The following is a 15,148-nucleotide window of genomic DNA, read 5'->3' as shown; positions in this document are numbered from 1 at the left end:
TCTAGCATGATTTACCATAGTCTACCATGATTTACCCTGTTCTAGCATAATTTACCATGATATACCATGTTCTAGTATTATTTACAATGATTTACCACATTGCTAGTGATTTTGTGAAGTGTCAACTCTGACAAAATATGATTGTGTTATAATAGTAATTGCTTTAGTGCAAAATACTGTGGAAAATCAAACTTTAAAAGGAAAGTGAGTCAATAAGTGGTCTTCTGCTGCCCTCTGCTGGACATTCTACTATTAATAAAGTATTTTCACAGTTGCTTCACTTATATATCAAATTGGTCTTCCATGTTAATTCCATTATACATGCTTATACACACACACACACACACACACACACACACACACACACACACACACACACACACACACACACACACACACACACACACACACACACACACACACACACACACACACACACACACACACAAACAGACACACAGACACACAAACACACAAACACACACACACACACACACACGTAGTGTTTTCATCTTTTATGGGGACTTTCCATAGGCGTAATGGTTTTTATACCGTACATACCGTATATTCTATCCCCCTACACTGCCCCTGCCCCTAAACCTAACCCTCACAGGAGACATTCTGCAATTTTACATTTTCAAAAAACATCACTTAGTCTGATTTATAAGATGTTTTCCTCATGGGGACCTAAAAATGTCCCCACAAGGATGAGGATTTCGGATATTGCTATCTTTGTGGGGACATTTTGTCCCCATAACGTGATGATTACCAGTCCACACACACACACACACACACACACACACACACACACACACACACACACACACACACACACACACACACACACACACACACACACACACACACACAGACACACTTTTTCACAAACTATGGTCTATAATCATTTCACATAGCTCTTTGTAACTATTAATCAGATTATTAAAAATGTATTCAGAAAAATAGGACTACACACACACACACACACACACACACACACACACACACACACACACACAAACACATTTTGTTGTTGATACAGACATTTTAACTATATGATGTTGCAGTAAACAAAATGTTTCCTGCAAGTCTCCTTCAAGATTCACATTTCTCAATGTGACAGTTGTCAATAGTAATACTTAATAGATTAATTTTAACTAAATGTGATTGTAAATGTTAAAATAGTGATTTATTTAAAGTCTGAATATTACTTATACATCAATATTAGAGTGTAGTACAATAAAATGAACAGCGGGGGGCAGCAAACGACCACTTATTGGCTTAATATACCATTATTTTCATAATTTTCAGCTTTTTAACTCTATAGAGGCAAATATTGTCCTATCTGTCTGAAATTTTTCATGCTTGTTTAGAGGCATAGTACACATGTTCTGACTTGTTTTTAAGAATATCTGAGCATTCATTGAATAGATATAGGCATTTGGGGACACTTGGTCAAGGCCACATCTTGAAAAAACCCTGTTATAGCCATTCAGATGCAAAAGTTTAACTTTTTTTTAAATAATTATTGCTCTAAAGAGTCCAGAGAATCATACTGCCGTGGTTTGGTTCCAATCGGGCAAAAAAACTAGGACAAGATTGCAAAATGAGGTTATTAACATAATTGTGAATGTTTAAATAACGATTTGATTGACAGTATTGGTTCTTGAAGCAAAGTTGTTCAGTATGAGGAGATCTATCATAATTTATGCATATTATGTGGATGTTTTTAACCCCACCTGATTACAGAGATGGAAAATACCATTTACAGCCAATACAGGCATTTCACCATAGGGAATACATGGTTTTCAAAGCTTTTTAACAGTTATAGCGCCACCTATGGTCCGATCTCCATGAAACGTTGCATGCTTTTTCAGCATGTTATGTTACATATACATAAAAATTTTCGTGAAGTTTTGAGTTTTCCTTTAGGATTTATAGGCTTTTGAGTGTATTTTGCTAAGCCCCTCTTCTAAATGACCCTGTTATAGCTATCCAAATGCAAAAGTTCAACTTTTTTTCAATAATTATTGATCTAGAGAGTCCAGAGAATTGTTCTAGACTTCTTTGGTTCCCTTCGGGCAAAAATCCAGGGACTAGTTTGCAAAAGTAGGTTTTAAACATAATCGCGGATATTTAATGAACGGTTTGATTGACAGCAATGCTTATAGAGGCAAAGTTGTTCAGCATGAGGAGACCTATCATATGATGTGTATATTTGGTTGATGTGTGCAACACCACGTGATTACAGAGCCATAAAACTTGTTAGCGCCAACTAGTGGCCGATTTCTTTCAAAATTCTTACAGACCTCTAGGGCCATGAGTCAAAGATGCCCACCAAGTTTCATTCCGATCGGCCTCCGTTAACCTTGTCTTAGAGGTGCTCAAACTTCATTAGCCGATAGCAGCCATGTTTTTTGAGATACGCCAATGTCCTCATAGATATATATGGTACCTTGGACCAAGACACTGCATACCAATTTTCAAGTCAATCGGACTAGCGGTCGGGTGGTTATAGCCATTTTCATGTTTTTTTCGTGTTATAGCGCCACCAAGTGGTCAATCGTCGCGATTATTTTATCGTGACCAAAGACTCAGCCCATACACATGTGTACCAAGTTTGGTAAAGATATCTAATTTTGTTCTTGAGTTATAGCCATTTTAGTAAAAAAGGCTCCTCCCACAACATTCGTTTTCCGCCCCTTTGCGACCTTGAAGCGAAATTTATACTTTTTTTCGATAATTATTAATATTCAGACTCCAGAGAACATTTCTGCACTTGTTTGGTTCCGATCGGGCTAAAATCCAGGGACTAGTTCGCAAAAGTAGTTTTTCAACAAAATTCAAAATGGCGGAAAAATTTGCATACCGCAAATGAAATCGGATATATACATTATTTAATTCAGGTATTCAGCTTTCCAATGATATAAGACACTTGAGTGTACAACTTACGGTTTAGGAGTTATGAGCAGTTACGCGCAATTGATTGCTATAGCGCCACCTATTGGCCAATCGGGGCCATACTTTGACACCCTCTCCTCGATTTTTGGGCTACCATCTGACAAAGTTTCAACGCTCCAGCCCTTACGGTTTGGGCTGCACGATGCGTTTTAGCGGAGAATAATAATAATTAAAGCTGCGAGCAGCATTTAGCGGGGTTCAAGCCTTTAAGGCCTTTAAGCACACAAGCATCAAAAGACATTAAGTTTTATTTAGCAAGATTTTAAACACTGAAATAATAGATGGAAAACTCAAATTACAGGCAATATAGGCAATTTACCATAGGAAACATATGGTTTTTAACAATTATAGCGCCATCTATGGTCCGATCTCTATAAAGCTTTGTATGCTTGTTAAGGATCTAATGTCACACATGCCCACCAATTTTCGGGAAGTTTTGAGTTTTCCCTTAGAATTTATAGGCTATTGAGTGTGTTTTGCTACGTCCCTCTTCTAAATCACCCTGTTATAGTCATCTAAATGTAAAAGTTGAACTTTTTTTTGATAATTATTGATCTAGAGAGTCCAGAGAATTGTCCTAGACTGGTTTGGTTCCGATCGGGCAAAAAACCAGGGACTAGTTTGCAAAAGTAGGTTTTTAACATTATTGCAAATATTTAATGAACAATTTGATTGACAGCAATGGTTCTAGAGGCAAAGTTGTTCAATATGAGGAGATCTATCAATTGATATGCATATTTTGTGGATGTGTGCAACACCACGTTATTACAGAGCCATAGAACTCGTTAGCGCCAACTAGTGGCCGATTTCTTTCAAAATTCTTACATACCTCTAGGGCCATGAGTCAAACATACCCATTGAGTTTCGTTCTGATCGGCCTCCGTTAACCTTGTCTAATAGGTGCTCATATTTAATTGGCTGTGGCGGCCATGTTTTTTGAGATACGCCAATGTCCTCATAGACATAGATGGTACCTTGGACCAAGACACTGCATACCAATTTTCAAGTCAATCGGACTAGCGGTCGGGTGGTTATAGCCATTTTCATGTTTTTTTCGTGTTATAGCGCCACCAAGTGTTCAATCGTCGCGATTTTTTTATCATGACCACAAATTGAGGTCTTACACATGTGTACCAAGTTTGATGATGATATCTCATTTTGTTCTTGAGTTATAGCCATTTTAGTAAAATAGGCTCCTCCCACAACAATCGTTTTCCGCCCCTTAGCGACCGTGAATAGAAATTTCAACTTTTTTTCAATAATTATTGATAATCAGACTCCAGAGAACATTTCTGCACTGGTTTGGTTCCGATCAATCAAAAAACCTAGGACTAGTTTGAAAAAGTAGTTTTTTGACAAAATTCAAAATGGCGGAAAATCTATCATGGCGGAAATGAAATCGGAGATATACGTTGTGTTCGTCATAGACTCACCTTTCCAATGATATAAGACACTTGAGTCTACGACATAGGGTTTAGGAGTTATGAGCCATTTCGCGCTTTTGATTGCTGTAGCGCCACCTATTGGCCAATCGGGTTCATTCTCTGACAACATTAGCCTCGATTTTTGTACCACCATCTGATAAAGTTTCAAGTCTCTAGCATTTACGCTTTGGTCTGCACGATCACAGTTTAAATATGATTGAACAATATTAGTTTAGAGGATAAGCCAATGAGTGGTCTTCTGCTGCCATCTGGTGGCAATTTTAGGTAATACGCCATAATATATTTGAAATAAATTAATTTGACAAAATATAATTGTAAATATTGTAATAGTGACTTTATAATGTCTAAATAGGAATTGTAGAACATGATAAGTAAATAGTATGACAAAATGACCATTTAAGCCCAGCAGGTGGCAGCAGAGAACCACTCATTGGCTCATTTTCATTTTAAATGTCTGTTTTTCATTTAATGGGCACATTTCCAAGTTAATGTCTTCAAACATGCTTAGCTCAAATGTACATTTTGTTGGAGATATAGATATTTGAAATAAATGATGGGTAACAAATAGCTTATTCCAGGTTTTCCCCTTTAAAATATATTTTCAGGCATTATTTTAATTGTAATTTAATAATTATTGTAAAAACATTAATCAAATGAACAAATTAATTGATAAACATTGACAAAATGTCATTTGCAACATTTATTATAATGATTTTATAAAGTTTAAATATGCTTAGTAAGCAGAATGAACCAATGAGTGGTCTTCTGCTGCCATCTGGTGGCAATTTTAGGTAATAAGTTTTTAACATAATTGTGAATAAATAAATAACAATTTGATTGACAGTATTGGTTCTTGAGGCAAAGTTGTTCAGTATGAGGAGATCTATCATAATTTCTGCATATTATGTGGATGTTTTTTACCCCACCTGATTACAGAGATGGAAAATACCATTTACAGCCAATACAGGCAATTCACCATAGGGAATACATGGTTTTCCAAGCTTTTTAACAGTTATAGCGCCACCTATGGTCCGATCTCCATGAAACTCTGCATGCTTCTTCAGCATTTTATGTCACATATACATAACAAGTTTCGTGAAGTTTTGAGTTTTCCTTTAGGATTTATAGGCTTTTGAGTGTATTTAGCTACGCCCCTCTTCTAAATGACCCTGTTATAGCCATCTAAATGCAAAAGTTCAACTTTTTTTCGATAATTATTGATCTAGAGAGTCCAGAGAATTGTTCTAGACTAGTTTGGTTCCAATCGGGCAAAAATCCAGGGACTAGTTTGAAAAAGTAGTTTTTAAACATAATTGCAAATATTGAATGAACGGTTTGATTGACAGATATGCTTCTAGAGGCAAAGTTGTTCAGCATGAGGAGACCTATCATATGATATGTATATTTGGTTGATGTGTGCAACACCACGTGATTACAGAGCCATAAAACTCGTTAGCGCCAACTAGTGGCCGATTTCTTTCAAAATTCTTACAGACCTCTAGGGCCGTGAGTCAAAGATGCCCACCAAGTTTCATTCCGATCGGCCTCCGTTAACCTTGTCTTAGAGGTGCTCAAATTTCATTAGCCGATAGCAGCCATGTTTTTTGAGATACGCCAATGCCCTCATAGACATATATGGGACCTTGGACCAAGACACTGCATACCAATTTTCAAGTCAATCGGACTAGCGGTCGGGTGGTTATAGCCATTTTCATGTTTTTTTCGTGTTATAGCGCCACCAAGTGTTCAATCGTCGCGATTTTTTTATCGTGACCAAAAACTCAGCCCATACACATGTGTACCAAGTTTGGTAAAGATATCTAATTTTTTTCTTGAGTTATAGCCATTTTAGTAAAATAGGCTCCTCCCACAACATTCGTTTTCCGCCCCTTTGCGACCGTGAATCGAAATTTCTACTTTTTTTCAATAATTATTGATATTCAGATTCCAGAGAACATTTCTGCACTGGTTTGGTTCCGATCGGGCAAAAATCCAGGGACTAGTTCGCAAAAGTAGTTTTTTGACAAAATTCAAAATGGCGGAAAATCTATTATGACGGAAATGAAATCGGAGATATACGTTTTGTTCGTCAGGGACTCACCTTTCCAATGATATAAGACAATTGAGTCTACGACATACGGTTTAGGAGTTATGAGCAGTTTCGCGCAATTGATTGCTATAGCGCCACCTATAGGCCAATCTGGCTCATAATTTGATAACCTCTCCTCGATTTTTGTACTACCATCTGACAAAGTTTCAAAGCTCCAGCACTTACGGTTTGGGCTGCACGATGCGTTTTATGGCAGAATAATAATAATAATAATAATAATAATAAAAATCAGCACAAATACAATAGGTGTTCAGCACTTCGTGCTTGAACCCCTAATAAATAAATAATAGTTGTTCATAATTACTGTAAACACTTTGATATGAAATCTATTTCAACAGTGACAGCAATGTCATATGTAAAAGTTCATTCATAACTGTTTGAGAGAGAAGTATATGTTTGCAATGCCTTACTTTCTACTTTACTTTTTATAATTCAATGATCAGTAATGATACAAGTAGATACATTATAAGGAAATAATGTGTTCCAATTGGAAAAAGGACTTAAAAAGTTATGAAATGACATGTCCTGTGTGATATTCATTCAGAGAGATAGAGCAGAGGAGTCTTGCTTTGTGTGTGTGAGATTGTGTGTATGTGTGGCCCTGCCGAGAGAGCCATCTCCTTTCTCAGAAAATGACTGAAAACATCCCTCAATTACTGTTTGTGCTTAAGAGAAAGAAAACAAATCTGACTGTTGGCTGGGCCCCTGCTCTCTCCTTAAGTGCTGTGTGTTTGTGTGGAAGTGTGTGTGTGTGTGTGTGTCGTCTCACTGACTTTCATCTCTCTCTGGCCTCTCCGTAGTTCTGGACACATGCCACAAACTGCCCAATTAGCCCAGATCCCGAGCTCTACAGTGAGGCATTCTCTTAAAAAAAAAATTATTCTGGCTTCATGGAACAGCCCAGGGCCAATGTTCTAGCTCTAAGCAAACCAAAACCGTCTTTAACAAGCTCTTAAACACAGCAAAGGACTTTGCAGATTTGTCTCCCACCATTTCTGTGTACCACAGAATAAGAGTTTTTTTTTCGGCCTTCATTTGGTGCATTTATGAGGTCTTGTGTTTGGGAAGCATTTCCAAGGTCTTGTGTTAAGGACATCTTGGCTGCCTAGTTTACTTTTGATTTTCATCTAAAAACAAAGCTCGAGGAGTTATTTCCAGCCTTTGCGGCACCTTTGACTCATTTCTAATAACGACACTTTGAAATCACAAGCAGGAATCCTCAAAATGTGAAAGGAAAAAAATCTGTTATTCTATTTCATAAGACGGCAAATGAGCCAAACACAAGTGATCAAGGTCTCTTGAGCAGCTATGAGCTCGTTCTCAGGGTACGAGATTGGCCGATTTAAGGGGCCATGGAAGAGATTATTATTATTGTGGATTTCTTCGGTTGCCAGGCTCTTGTATTTATGTTTTTCAGGTGTGTGAAATGGCATTCTGTGTAATTGCGGCACCCGGGCAGACCTGTAAAAAGAGGTTTTGGCAGGGCAAGTCAGTTTCATGGTGACAGCATTCATCACAGATGCTGTTTACTCGGCTTCTAATGCTGGAATGTGGAAGTTTTGTCATCACCGTGGCAGCCAAGTGACTGATATGTTTTCGAGCAGACAAAATGTCATAAGTCTGTTTTAACGCAGCTCACTGTTGCATTTCCCAGAAGTCCGCTTACAGCATTAGTCAAGGTTTTTTGCACCAAAATCTGAAACGATTAGTTTTTCATTACCTTTTCCACTATCATTAGAATTAAACAGAATGCTTTTGCTACTGTTCTTTCTTAGAAAAGGCCTGATATTATTATTTTTTACAAATATTTAATATAATTAATAATAAAATACAAATTAACAAGATAAATCTTTCAAAGAAAAGCCCTGATGATGATGATGAAATATAATTAATACAACCAATTAATCAAAAATATATAATACAGTATAAATATACATTTACAAAGTAAAATAGAATTTGATGTAGACGTGTTCAATAGACTTTGAGTTCCATCCATATGTACTGTATGCACTGAAGTTTTAAAAATCAAATGATTTATTTTATAATTTATTAGAATTACTATACTTTTTATGAAATCTACATTTGATTATGTATTTATTATTATTATTAGCCATTTTCTTTTACAGTGTGTCAGTTTACATGACACATGGTTTTCAACCCATTTTACTTCAGCAATCTAAAGTGATTATATTGGACAAGAAATAAATGTTTTTTTTTTCTTACAAAATTTCAATGTCAAAATGTAACTTTGTGTTATGATCGTATGTCTACATATTTAAAATGAGCAAGAAAATCCCCTTTGCCCTTTACATGTATCAAAGCAGTGAATAAAATAATTGATTTGTTTATTAAATTGTATTTATTTAATAATAAATCACAATAAAAAATGCAATCCAATAAACAACATAATATGTGTTATTATTATTTAATAGTAAATCATAATAAAATATAACACATTTAAATTAACAAATTCATAATAATTATTATATATTATTTATGATTAATTATTATTATATGATATAGTATATATCATATAATAATTATTATACAAAAATATGATTCAAAATGCAAACAAACAAGCAAGGAAAAAATAAGATATGGAATTTATTTATTTATTTACATAAGCCACCTTAACGCAACAGTTGACTGTTAACTTTGTGTGATGTTTGTGTTATGTCTACGCATATGAAATGAGCAAGAAAATCCCCTTTTTCATGCCCTTTAACTGAATCAAAGCAGTGAATATCCAGCACCAAATGTGTAACATAAGCTGTAAATCTCATATTGCCTGTGTTTGTCTTCCACCAGATCCGGTACATCTCTCAAACGCAGGGCTTGCCAGCAGAGTATCTGTTAAGTGCAGGGACGAAAACAACCAGGTTTTTCAACAGAGACCCCGACTCCACCTATCCTCTATGGAGACTTAAGGTAAACTCCCTAACCTTGTTTCGCTTTCACACTTCCTTAATCTGTCTCGCTCGGTTTGCATATAATACACAGCTACAATATATGTTTCTTTCATTCCCTCGCTTTCTAAACCGACACATCCACTACACCCTGTTAACCGACCAAGGGTCTAACGTGAGCTAAATGAGTTTTGTGTGAGAGGACTTGGCAACCAGTGCAACGTGGGATAAATCCTGTTTAACGCCCTGTTCTCATTCTTCCCCCTTTCATTTCTCCGTCCCCTTATGCTCGGTTTCTCTCCACGTTCCCATATCCTTACCGGCCAGTGTCTGGTTGCCCACAGTCAATAGTTTTCTCTTTAGATTAACTTTTGTTGAACTTTGCAAAACTTCACATGGGAAAACTTTGATGATATTGAACCCCCGATGCGACTACAAGCTGCATTCCTAACCCTTCATATATATTATATGGATCCAATAAAACTAAAAAAACTTGTCCTCCTGCGTAGTCAATACCTCTTTAAACTTTTTGGCCCTCGATGCTTGTGTCTTGGACTGTAGAAATACTTAACTCAGTGTCAAGTACTTCCCAGAGATAAAGTTTTATCTTTCATAGTTCAGGAATCTTAATGGAGTTCTCAGGTATGTTTCGTTTAAGTATTAACTTTGCCTCAGATGTTTCTCCTAAAATAATAAAAACGAGACACGTTCAGTTGACATACAGTTAAAGTGAATAGCACAGCAAAGATAATTTGCGATTATTGAAGGGGGGAAAAAATCAAAATCTGAGCAAATTGAAGACGTTGTCTTCTATAGGAGACAAATATGAGAGTATTTTCACTTCAGCTCTCCATTGCTGTCTAGGTGAAACAATTGAGATATGAAAGAGATTTAGTATTGGATTTTGGATTTTCCCAAAAAAAATTCCAGTTCCAAAATCCCTTTCCGTGTTGTAAGTCACATGTTTCCTTTACTTATTTGATTTTAAGTGTTTCATGATGTTCCTCCATATCTTTAAAGGGACAGTTCACCCCAAAAATGTAAATTCTGTCATAATTTACTCATCCTCGTGTTGTTCCAAACCTGTATGACTTTGTCTTCTGCAGAACATAAAAGACGATATTTTGAAGAATGTTAGTAACAAAACAGTTTTGGTTTCCGATTGACTTCCATTGTATGGGCAAAAAAATACTATAGAAGTCAATGGGAACTGAAACATACCAGCATTATTCAATTTTCTTCTTTTGTGTTCCACGGTAAAAAGAAAGTCGTAAAAGGTTTGGCAAATGATGACAGGATTTTAATTCTGGATTATTCCTGATGTTGAAAGTGCTTCTCTAGTGTTTGATATTTTTTTTAAAAGTGGAAGCCATTTCTGTTTGTACTTGCAGACACCTGAGGACCATGAGTCAGAGACAGGGATCAAATCTAAAGAGGCTCGCAAGTACATCTTCAACTGCCTGGATGATATGGCACAGGTAGGAATTTGGTACCTTTGTTCATACCACAAAACCTGCCTTCAGCTTCAACAGAAGCAGAAATCTGGCTCATGGCTAATAATAACCTCCCTCACCTTCAAAAATATTTTGTCTCCGACTCTGTGTGGAGAGTTTCCAGTAATACTCACACCTCTGACAAACTTTGATATTATGTAACCGAGGACATGACTCAAAAGCACAATGGTGCATGGGAACCTTATTCCCCTGGGAGCTATTTAATGATAAGACGCATGAATTATGACCTTTTGCTTTTGGTAAGTTATTGAAATCAGCACGCCTCATCACCGGCCGTTCGTCAGATGTCTGAGCGGTTCAGGCCAACAATGACGCAAACCTCAATTTGGATTTTCCCATAAGAACCGACTCCATCCCGCTTCATCAGATAAAAATGGCTGATCTAATTTACAGCAAAGTCAGATGAATTCATGGAAATGTGCTTATGCTTGGATACGCTTAATCTGTAATATATCCATACGCATGTCCTGTACAACAACCTTGTTTTACAAGAATTACATCAGAGCCTCATTTTCAGGTCAGGTCCTTTGGTGTTATGATCTAAGTACTGACTTGCTCTGTAATCCAGTCTTTTGCAGTGGGCTAGTACACTACCGTACAGTAGGGCTGCACAATATATCAAAATATCGCAAATGTACATATCGCAAGGGCACGCAATATCTGAATGATTTGAATAGGCTACTTCAACATTGTGAAAATTATACATTTTAGGTCGACGCGCATAGCAGAGAATAGACTGGGCACACGACTGTTACTTATGTGACTTGCTTGACGTTAAAAGGAGTTATTAAACGCAATAACTTGTGAAAAACAACTCCTTGCAGTCTCACGCTGTCTGACACACACACCGAAACGTGCACGCACACAAGCCGCCCCTCTGAAAGCATGTGATCCCTTCAGTTCTGTTTCGTGTCTTGTTACACACTCGAACAGTCAAGGTATTTAAATATTGGCATTACATTTTTTGTTTGTTTACATTCAAATTATGTTGTCAGATTTGTGACATTAATTTTTGCTAAAACACTGCTGGTCACTTTCAGAAGTTGTAGCGATGTTTTTTTTTTCCAGAAAGAATGTGAAACACATAAATGGTATCGTTCTCAGTTTTTAAATAATTGTTTTAATATCATTTTAAATAGATTTTACACACTTAAAGCAATATCGTATCGCATATCGATATATCGCATTATTTAACAAGGATATCGCAAATCGCATTTTTTTTCAATATTTCAATATATATGAAAAGCTGAAAGGTATTAGACATACTTACACAAACTCTAATAACGATGATAAAATAATTTAAACACTATGATAAAAACAAACAAAATAATAATAACGCAGATTATAATCTTACAATTAATTATTATTAAGAAAGAAATGTATTTATTTGTTAAATTATATTTATTTATATATTTATATTTATATATTTATTTAATAATCAATCATAATAAAATATTAATGAATTATTATTATTATTATTATTAGTATTTAATAGTAAATAATAATAAAATAAAACAATTTGAAATCAAATTAACAAAATAATTTGATTCAAAACAATTCTAAATTTATTTATCTATTTATCTCTTTAATAATCAATCATAATAAAACAAAACAAGAATGAAATAAAATAAACAAATTAATATGAATTATTATTATTTCATAGTAAATCATAATAAAATAAAACACGATTTGAAATCAAATGAACAAAAGAATAATAATAATGATATATTGGATTATTTATGAATAATAATAATTATATTATATAGTACACAAATTATTATATTACAAAAATATGATACAAAATTCAAACAAATAAGCAAGGAAAAAAGAAAATAAGGTCTTATTTATTTATTTAAAGACATCTTTATAACCTAGAATATGACTTTAGAACATCCAAACTGTGTGTGTGTCTATATATGTGTGTGTGTGTGTGTGTGTGTGTGTGTGTGTGTGTGTGTGTGTGTGTGTGTGTGTGTGTGTGTGTGTGTGTGTGTGTGTGCGCGCGCGCGTGTGCGCGCGCGCGCGTGTCTGTGTGTGTTTGTTCAGTTTCCGCTGTTGCAGCACTGCCAGTTTGTATGAGGAACATCTGCACTGCCGTCTCCATGATGTGCACCTGTCTTTAAATTGTTGCACTCAGAGAATACGGCACTTGTGATTTCAACCGATTTAAATATGACAGTCAGATGTGAAATGGAGAGCAAGAAGAATGATTGTTCTCGGTTTCATCATCTTCAAGAGACAGTTCACTAAATGTGCGTGCATAACTGTTTTTGCGAGATTTGTGTACGGCAGCTATGCAGACACTACCCTCGCTTGCGGTTCATATTCTGCGTCCTGAATGATTATTTTTCCTCTTGTGTCAAAGATTATTTCTTTATCACGCAGCAGGGTAATGGAAACAGAGAGAGAGAGAGACAGAGCAGGACTAAAATAGCATGCATAAAAGAGGACTCTGATTTGCGCTGGTGACTGGCGGTTTATCTGATAGCTCGGGGTGGTTAGGCCACGGATAAACAGCATGGCGGTATGAAAAATGCGTTAGCCATCTCTGTCAGGGATTCCCAATAAAAAAGCTCTGCTGCACTGCTTTTCACCTGTGGCAAAACACCCCTATCAGACAATAAAAGCGTGTTTCTTCAAATACAGGCACTTTTATGTCCCAGGGGTTGATTTACAGATTTCAACTTTTATTTCTTATACTGTATGGAGATCATATTAAAATAGTCTTTAAAATTGTTTTCTATGTCTTCTTCATTTATATTTGCTTCTTTTTATATGCATTGTATGTATAGTACAAACACATACGTTTTGGGAGTTCATTTTTAGTCCATCTCTGCAAAACGGACTTCAGGGTGGACTAAAATGAACTCCCAAAACGTACTGCCAGATTCTGGAAGATGAATTCTTCAAACAGTGGTACTAGAGGATGTGGTGCTGGTCCTTCAAGAGTCATTCTCAACCTATAAAACCTATAAAGCCTATAAAAAAGCAGGCTTCATGTATTTTACAACACTTCAGCTTGTGATTCTTATTTAGTGGGGGTCATTTTTTAGGATTCTTTACCTAACTGAAGTCTCTGAGATCCTGACACCTTGCACTTCTGGAGACTCCAGGTAGGTTGCAGCTCTGGAAAATGGTGGCGCTGGAGACTAAAGGGTTCCTGATGGTTTCACCCTTAATTCTTCACCTTAATTCTTAATTATTTTGCAGTTAACAGGTGTCTTTTCTCCGCCACATGTTTTTGTCTGACCCTGCTGACCCAACGAGCATTTCACTGTCCAATGGTCATGCCTTAACTGCAATGTCTAGTATTGCATTAGTATTGCATCCTTCTCAAGGGCATTTAATAATTTTTGACTTTTCAGTCTGAGTTAAATCTCTTTTTTGGCTCAATTTATCTGTAAAAGAAAACATGCCTAATAATTCTGCACACCTGAATATAAGGTGATTTTCATTTCCAGCCTTCATGAACAATTATACATCACTTATACATTATTAAATACTAAATCAATAGTAGTTATTAGGATTACTGTGGTTTGGAATTGGTCAAATGTGCCTGGAAAAAAAATATGATCAGAAAATCAACGTGCCTAATAATTCTGCACTCCCTGTACATATACTATACACCTCCAAACACACCTCCAAATCATTGAATTCAGCTGTTCCAATCACTTCCATGGCCACAGGTGTATAAAATCAAGCACCTAGGCAAGCAGACTGCTTCTACAAACATTTGTGAAAGAATGGGTCGCTCTCAGGAGTTTAGTGCAATAATCCAATTGTGAAATTTGCTCACTATTAAATATTATCAACTGTTAGTGGTATTATAACAAAGTGGAAGCAATTGGGAACAACAGCAACTCAGCCATGAAGTGGTAGGCCATATAAAATCACAGAACGGGGTCAGCGCATGCTGAGGTGCACAGTGCGCAGAAGTCGCCAACTTTCTGCAGTGTCAATAGCTACAGACCTCCAAACTTCATGTGGCCTTCAGATTAGCTCAAGAACAGTGTCTAGGGAGCTTCATGGAATAGGCTTACATCACCAAGTGCAATGCAAAGCGTCGGATGCAGTGGTGTAAAGCACACCGCCACTGGACTCTAGAGCAGTGGAGACATGTTCTTTGGAGTGAAATCGCGCTTCTCTGTCTGACAATCCGATGGACGAGTCTGGGTTTGGCGGTTGCCAGGAGAACGGTACTTGCCTGACTGCATT

General features: G+C 36.3%; 1 protein-coding gene across 2 annotated transcripts in view; it reads left to right on the top strand.

The window, feature by feature from the left end:
- The window catches only part of hipk2 (homeodomain interacting protein kinase 2), a 133,900-nt gene that overhangs the window by 93,357 nt on the left and 25,395 nt on the right, over window positions 1-15,148 (top strand). For both annotated transcript variants that reach the window (XM_079825759.1, XM_079825758.1), the window contains exons 4-5: window positions 9,322-9,441; window positions 10,811-10,897. In XM_079825759.1, the coding sequence (XP_079681885.1) occupies window positions 9,322-9,441; window positions 10,811-10,897 (207 nt within the window). The remainder of the gene's footprint in view (window positions 1-9,321; window positions 9,442-10,810; window positions 10,898-15,148) is intronic.

This window comes from Gobio gobio (genome assembly GCF_949357685.1).
Source record: "Gobio gobio genome assembly, chromosome: 9".
Taxonomy (NCBI): domain Eukaryota; kingdom Metazoa; phylum Chordata; class Actinopteri; order Cypriniformes; family Gobionidae; genus Gobio; species Gobio gobio.
The sequence above is the reverse complement of the archived record's forward strand: the minus strand, read 5'-3'. Positions and strand labels throughout refer to the sequence as shown.